Genomic DNA, 8052 nt, shown 5'->3' with positions numbered 1-8052 from the left:
CAGAAAAAAACAAAAACAAAACAAAAAAAAACCACCTTTTCAAGCAAAGCACCTGAGAACGGAAAACTTCCCTCCTTTCATCCTGTGCTGGAGCATGGTGCAATGGCTTGGTAACAGTAGCTTTGTCCTTGCTAATTCAGCTAGATATGTTTCTTCCACATCGTTTTTGGAGAGGACTGGGAAGCTATGTGTAGGACCTCATTTTCCCTGTAGCCCTTGGACAGCATTTGATTTGTGTCTTCTAACTATAGCCTAACTCTCAAACTCGTGTTTTCCCACATTTGGCTTGATGGAGTTGGAGACATCTGTGAATTTTCTTGGATCCAGGGATGACTCCGCTCAATACCACTCATTGGCAGTGACAACGTGCTTTGTCCTTGATGGTCGAAAGCTAATGTACAGCCCAAATTTCTGCTGTCAGTCCATCCCAGAAATGTACTACAACAGACTAAATAGGCAGTGAGACATTTGGGGAAAGATCTAAGTGAGCTGTTTCCACTGCACTGTTAGCAGCCAGGTAGTGCCAGGTGTAAGCTCCTGTTCAGGTGTTGGATAAATTATTACATCATCACTTATTTTTTAAGTTAACATTGATATTTAATACTAAATTAAAAGCATCACACTGGTTCCCTCACAATCCCAGTCCTAGTCCTGAAGTCAACAAGGGAAGAACATACTCAATCCAGTGCTTCCAGGCACGTGAAATAAACGAAATAATAAAAATAAAGACTGTATATGTTTTCTTCTCCTTCAACTAGAATAATCTTGGAGACTACTTTCAAGCTCAAATTTGTTTGGGACTCTCCTCATGTCTTCTTTCCAGTCTCACCTGGGCAATCTGCCCAGACTAATCTCTGAACTCAGCTGACAATATTCAGGGTTTGTTTGTCTCTTCTCCCACTTAAAAATTGTGTGGTACCTGTTTAAGGGGATACATAAATGGTCAAGAGATATTGTTAAGGAGATTCTGTAAATGGTCAGGATAGCAAACTTAAGATATTGCTCTTCTGATTTTAAAAATCTGCAACATTTATTCAATCCTGAATGCAAATGAGGCAATGTAAACATAAGTTATGTGTCATTATTTACCATTTTTTCCTCTTGACTTCTGCTTCATTCAATGCAAAAAAAAAATGATAATATGCCCAATAGGTGGAATATACCTCACTTTGTTGGTCTGAAAATTATGGTCTGTATGGGCTTCCATTCTAGTGAATGGAAGAAGGTAGGCACTCCCAAATAGTCATTTGGCTTGTCTTTAGACAGGTCCAAGACAGATGTGATGAGTCACCTACCTAGATACTCCTGTATTTCTCTGCTGACCCACGAGGAAACTGAGGCAACCTACATACATCAGAAGTCTCCCATTTTGGACAGCTAAAATTAGATGAGGTGTGTCTCATTCTCATCACACAGTTCTTTGTTTAGTGCATGGCCTGATGCTGTATTTTCTGTAATGCTACTGAAATCCTTGAGGTAATGGACAATTGAAGTGTCCGTTACCTCCTCAGCTTTGGTTGGCAACGAAATATCTAAGTGTGAGTCATCTCACCAGCTACAGACCTCTACTAGGTGAGGCTTAGCATGCACACTGTGCTCTCTTTATGTCAATGGAGACAAACATGCACTTTTAGTATCTGTTTTAGCATGAGATGAATCTTTCCCTAGAAGTGCATGTATTCAGCCCTCTTTGCCTAACTGAGAATCTACGTTATTACACTGTCTAAAGAGCTGACCTTTAGCTAGTTAAAGTGCTCTGTGTGAAGTGCTCTGTGAACACGAATTTGTTTCATAGCTCTCTCTAAGGAAATTAGAGGCAATACCTGAATTTGATACAGAGCAAAATCATGGTGTAATTAAGACAAAAGCATTTACCGGTTTTGGGTGTGCACTCTGACACATCTAGAGCTCAACTTTTCCAAGAGACTACATGACACTTTAAATTTTCAAGGAACAACCCTCATTCATTTCTAAATTGAAATATGAAGAAATTTGCAAGTTGTCAATCCATAGCCTGAATATGAAAAAAGGTATAGTGATTTACCAGTGTGATTTAATCAATCGTGAATGCAAATAGACAATATAAGTTGTATGTGACCTATCCTCAGTACTGTGAGTTCTGCTTGCAAATAGTCCTAATAGCCTTGTTTAGTCCTAATAGCCTTGTTAGTGTTTCATTGTGTTGTTTAGGAATCAAAAAAAAAAGGAGGGATGGAATAAAACTGACTCTTGGCTTATATCCTCTACAAAAACATGCTAGTGTGCACGCCACAAGAGTTGCTCATGATGTGAATGTTAACTTGAGTTATTAGATAAACATGAGACTAAGTTTGGGTCTGAGCTATCTTAGCAGAAAGTCCTCGTCACTGTATCTTGTACTCATGTCCTGAGCAACGTTCAGCCTTAAAAGCTCCATGGGCTGAGCAATTCTCCATGGCTTTTAGACTCTTGTGACTTGACACTGTGTCATGGCTTGGGCAGCTTTCCAGCCTTATTCATTCACACCTTAGCTCCTGTGAACGGTGAACAATTTTCATTGCCTGCCAATACGGGCTCTTACCAGCACAGCTCAACTGCCTTCCTCACTTTTCTGCAGCTGGTGTAGATGAAGGATATGTGTTGCATGGTGAAATGAGCTATGGGAGAGTTTATATGGGCGACTCATACTGTTTTTCATATGATAGCCAGCAGGGAGCTCTCGTGTTCTGGTAGGGTCTATTTGCTACGATTTATAGCTGCAATCGTGGCTGATTACAGCATGTCAGAAGGGTGTATCACTAGCGTTGCTGCAGAGGTGATTATGAGGTGGAGCCATGAGGCCCTGGAGCATCTTAACTGCCTATTTGCCCTCCTGAAAGTCCAGTAATAGCTGAAAATAGAGTGGGCAGGAGGGAAAAGCTGTTGACAGCCAAGAAAGTTACTGTAATACAAAAGGCCTCAACTTGGCACCAGGCAACCATTTCTGTCTTTGCAAACAATTAAGATTATATTTCTTCAGAAAAAGCAATTTCTTTAGAAAAAGCTCCATGTCAGAAGTTTTGTGCTTTATTTGCTGTCTGCTGTCACATCTTGATCTGCCTGGAGGCTGGACCACACATTTTTTTTGCACCTATTTATTCCTATAAATTTGAAAAATTATATCATTAGGTGGGTGCCTTTTCCTATTGCAGCAGTTTTGAAGTCCTGCAGTGGATTTCAGTGGAAAAGATTCACAAAGGGAACTAAGAAGCCCAAGAGTTTTAAGGCTTAAGTTCACCACACAAAAATGTTCGTCAATTCTGAAAAAGATTTAGGAGCTCACTAACTGAACAAAGTTGAAACCCCTGTCATAGTTTAAAATCAATTTACCAAAATAAGCTGTTCTAATGTCACCAGTTTCATGTGTTGGAATACATCCACGGGATATAATATGTGCAGTCCTGTGTGTGAGAGGGGAAGGAGATGCTGGAATAGCCAAAACAAAGTCATAGGTTCTGTTTTAAGCCACAGAATTGCAGAATCACAGAATGGTTGAGGTTGGAAGGGGCCCCTGGTCATCTGCTCCAACCCTCTGCTCAAGCAGGGTGGCCCAGGACCATGTCTAGGCAGCTTTTGAGGATCTCCAAGGAGGGAGACTCCACGGCCTCTGGGCAGCCTGTTCCAATCTTCAGTCTTGCCTAAATCACTCTCAGCATGGCCTTTGCACTGTCTTTGCCTGTAACTCCACAGTGTGTCTGGTTCTGGGAGTAGCTGTTAGTTTAGATGTGCATCCTATGGAGGTAGTTTGGAGGTAAATTCAGGACAGTTGAATCCACACAGCACTGCAGCTCCAGGATCTAGATGCATTCAGGAACAAGGCACAGTTGTACTCCCTCTGTCCCTGGCAGGGTTTAGTACCTGGGACTTTGTGTCACAAAAGCACGGGCTCTTTGTGGGTGGGACAACATCAGTGCTGGATATGCATAGACCCACATAAACGACTTCTACTTGAGCTAATAAGCCTTGTCAGAACAAAGTCAGAAGCTTGACACAAGTGTCTGCAGCCCAGTTTAACCGCTCATAATAATGATGAATCAGTTGTACTAGGTTGTATTAAAATTATAAGAAAAGTGTATGCAGACAGGTGTCTTGGACTAGCAGTTTTCAGTAAGTATTTCAGTCTGCACATGTGCATTTTTCAACCTTATTTTAGACTTTATAGGGATTAATGAATTATATAGTATTTTCAAGTTGCTGTGGCAGTGCAAACAATAACTGATTGATGGAGATAGTTGATTTCTGGAGAACTTTATTGTAATTTCTCCAAGACTTGTTACATTTTGACTCTGAGCTTGGTTTTGAGATTTTGGGCTAAGCAGATTAGGCCACATGAGAATTTTGTTCTGGCTTTTCCCAGCAACAAGGTTAATCTCTGAAGTGCTACATCTGTGGGCTAAGATAACCTAAGTACGGTTATAGACATTCCCCACTGCTCTCCTTTGTGTATATAGCAGCCTGATCAATGCGTTGTATTTGTACTTCTGATATGGACAGGATTTGACCTGATGGATTCGTTCAGCGTGAAACAGATCTTTGGAATGAAAGAAAATGGAATTCAAAGCTCTTATGTACGACTTGGAAGTTTTCCTGTTGTTCAGAAAACTGAGTGAGTACCCCGGTCCTTCACTTTATTTTCGTCTGAGACTCTGATTTTTGTTGTTTGGTTCCTCTAGGTTTATTGTGAAGTGTCTGGTACCTACAGGTATTCTGCTGCTTTGATCAGCTCTTTCAGTCCTGCTGGCACAGAATTTATAAAAGGTGCTTGGGATCCTCTGTACCAACTCGAGGCTCCATCCTGGTAGAGAATGAGCTGGTCTCAGTTTATCTCAACAGCTGTGAGGAGCAGTATTAAGAAAGTCACAAAATAATGTAGGGCCTAGTAAATGGACTCTAAAAAGAATATTTGGTAGCTCTCCCATTGAGATATAGAATCACAGAATCATCTAGGTTGGAAGAGACCTTCAAGACTGTCAAGTCCAACCATCTTGAACTGGAGGTGCAGGTTGTGACCTGGTTTTCTTTTTCTGCAAAGGGCACAGGCTCATGCTTTCTACCTCATGGATGCAGCTGGTGATGTGAGGCTTGTCCCCACAGAGGTCTGAGCTTCTTCTGCTGTTGGCATCATGGGCAGATGGGAGATGTGGGTCACAGTCTGGGCATCTGTCTTTGAGAGGTTCTTGCATCTTCTACGTCCTGGGCACAAATGGAGGTGCAGCTCTTGATCTGAATCCTCACAGAGTAGAGAGCTGCCACCCACGCAGCATGAGCAGGGCTTTGATCTCCTTGGGATCGCAGAGATGAGGTGGGATGGCTCTCCCACCATGGCTGGACACCAGCTCTTCAGAAAGGCCGGGCCGGTGTGAGGGCAGCAGGGAGGCATGGAGCTCATTTTGACAAAAGCGTCTTAGGTAGGAAAAGTAAAGATTTAAGTTTTCTTAGGTAAAAAGTAAAGATTTAAGATTTCTCAAGTTTTAAGAAAATAGATCTTGGAGCAGTCCAGTAGTTTCTGGCATCTGACAAGCTCTGTGAACTAACTCTATGTAATTGGAAGAAACTCCTGCTGTCTTTTGCTCCTCTGTCTTTTTGCCACATATGTAAGGTGAAAATTAATTCCAAAGTGAAGATAATGACAGACTAATACAATGTCTAACAGTTGTGGAATTGTTCTGACCATAAGGAACTGCAATTCAGGCAACCTTGAATACATTTACAGTCCCTTTTTGGCTTTTAGAAGATGCTGAGTATTTTTTCATTAAATTCTATAGAGACAATGTAAAACTGTCTACAGGCTCATTTGCACCGTAGTACTTCAGATATTTTTAGAAATATTAGCAAATAATACACTTTGTAATCTGAATGTCACTTGTGGCACTGTAGTGTATCTTCTAACATTTTTCTCCTAAAAATTTCCAAAGTAACTCCCCTCACTGTGAATTCTGTAATGATGGTGATTCTCTGAGTTCAAGCGAGTTTTCTGGTGAAAGCTGCATTTCAGATTACATTAATATATATTTGTTAATTGAAAGAGACCAGTTTGTAGTAGATGTTGTTATTAGTTAGCTAATAAGGTTTTTGGCCTCGCAAAAGAATGAGCAATTTTTAATCCTGTGTCACCATCAGTTTGGTCCCTGGAGCCTTTTATAACCTGAGGCTGCCAGCTGTGTCGTAGGCTATCAGACTGTTTTCTCTTTGGGTTGTCATTTGAGTCCTGCTAGCATTAGCCTTGAAAAGAGTGAGTGCATAATTTCACTGAGTAACCACAAGCCATAGATTGAATTGTCATCATTAACATCTTTGCAGTAAATTTCACTCTGCTGGTTTGAACTTCAGCTTAAAAAATCGATGGTAATTCTTTTCCTTCTTATGGATGAAGGCTGTTTTTTTTTGTTGTTGTTGTTCTTTTTTTCTGTTATTGTTTATTTGTTTGTTTGTTTTCAGTTTTGGCTCTTTTACTTAGCTCACTGCATCTTTGAGATTGTCCTGTGACTTGCATTTGCTTGATTTCACAATATTTTTTCATCCAGTAGCCCACCTGGATTGATTTGCTCTTCTCTCCTCTCCTTCTGTCTCTATATAAACATAACATAAGAAGTCTTAAAAAAAAAAGTCCAAATATGGTATATTGAACAGAAGACTGTTTGCACTAATGCCCCTGAATGATTTCAAGTCTCAGGGTATGTAAATTCATCATCTGGAAGAAGGCCGACAAACTAAGGCACCTTCGTCTTGACAAGTAGTATATACGTAACTGGTGTGTGCAGGGAAGGGAATAAACCTTTTTATTGTTGTTGTTGTTGTTGTTTGTTTTGTTTTATTTGTTTGTTTTGTCTTACAGCAGCTTGTGGGTAAAATCCTTGCTTGCTGTGGCTTGTAATAACAATAATAACAAACAGTAGTGTACTCTATCACTAGAGAGTTATCATCAGGACTATGTAGAAAGTAGCCCTCGAAGTAGGGAAGTGCAGCTTCTGCTTAAGAAATTCTGAGAGTGATGATCTACTGAATTGGAGCTCTGGGAAACAGGACTAATGCAATCCTCGGGTGTATAAGCAGGAACTTGTATGAGCAAAGTATCTCCGTTACAAGGAACTCTGTCATCCCTGCTTTGTCCAGTCTATGTGTCCATAATTCAATAGAAAAGAATGAAGTGAATGGAAGGTTAAAGAATCAGGAAGCAAGTCTAATAGTGAGAAACTCAAGCACAATACAGTCGGGTAAAATTAAGAAGTTAACAACTGGGGTGATCACCACTTGTAAGCACCTTTGGGGAATGAAAGATTAGTAGAGGGTCTTTGGTGCAGTGGATAGTGGTAGACTGAAAGTCAGCGCCTACCTGTTAACATCATCAACAAACAGCTTGGAAGAAATGCACACTTTTAATGAATGCATTTAGCCTCTGGAACAAGTTACCATGGATTATAGAGAGCTGTCCATTTGCACTGCTTTTAGAAATTAAGAGCTGAAGCACTTTGTTCTTGTTTTTGCTGTTGTTCTCCCAGAAAGACTGAGGAAGCAAAGCCAGACCAACCAGCTATGATGACTTTCCATCTGCTCAGATTGCATCCATTTATTTGTTCATGTTGTTTTTAAAATAAATAAGATATTTTTTGCCCAGTCTTTTTGCCAATTGTATATTTTGACAAGTAGAAGTAAAGTATCCTAAATTAGTAAATTGAAATGACTAAGCTTCCTTTTAAATGATTAACAGAAACATAGAACTAAAGAAGATTTTTTTCTGTTTTCAGCATTTTGCATTTTAACTTCCATACTCCTGTGGTTTGGGAATGAAACCAAATGGATATGTCACTGCGGAAGGTGTCTGCATATTTGGTTCATTTTACTTGTTGGATGTCAGGATTCGGAGATGGTGTATATAGGGTCGTTGCTCACAGAAAATGAAATCTCATAAGGCTGAACAAAACCGATAACTGGAATAATAAACAAAACAAAAACATCTGTCCTGTCTTGCAGATAACCTCAAGCAACATTTAGCAACTGGTAGCTACATCTCATAATTAGATGCAAAATCGTTAA

The 8052-nt window shown here is 40.1% G+C and overlaps 1 protein-coding gene across 1 annotated transcript in view; it reads left to right on the top strand.

Moving 5' to 3' along the window:
- COL22A1 (collagen type XXII alpha 1 chain) overlaps window positions 1-8052 on the top strand; it is a 201863-nt gene that overhangs the window by 55260 nt on the left and 138551 nt on the right. The window contains exon 4 of the mRNA XM_035561694.1: window positions 4513-4624. Coding sequence (XP_035417587.1) covers window positions 4513-4624 — 112 coding nt within the window. The remainder of the gene's footprint in view (window positions 1-4512; window positions 4625-8052) is intronic.

This window comes from Cygnus atratus, chromosome 2, assembly GCF_013377495.2.
Source record: "Cygnus atratus isolate AKBS03 ecotype Queensland, Australia chromosome 2, CAtr_DNAZoo_HiC_assembly, whole genome shotgun sequence".
NCBI lineage: Eukaryota > Metazoa > Chordata > Aves > Anseriformes > Anatidae > Cygnus > Cygnus atratus.
The sequence above is the reverse complement of the archived record's forward strand: the minus strand, read 5'-3'. Positions and strand labels throughout refer to the sequence as shown.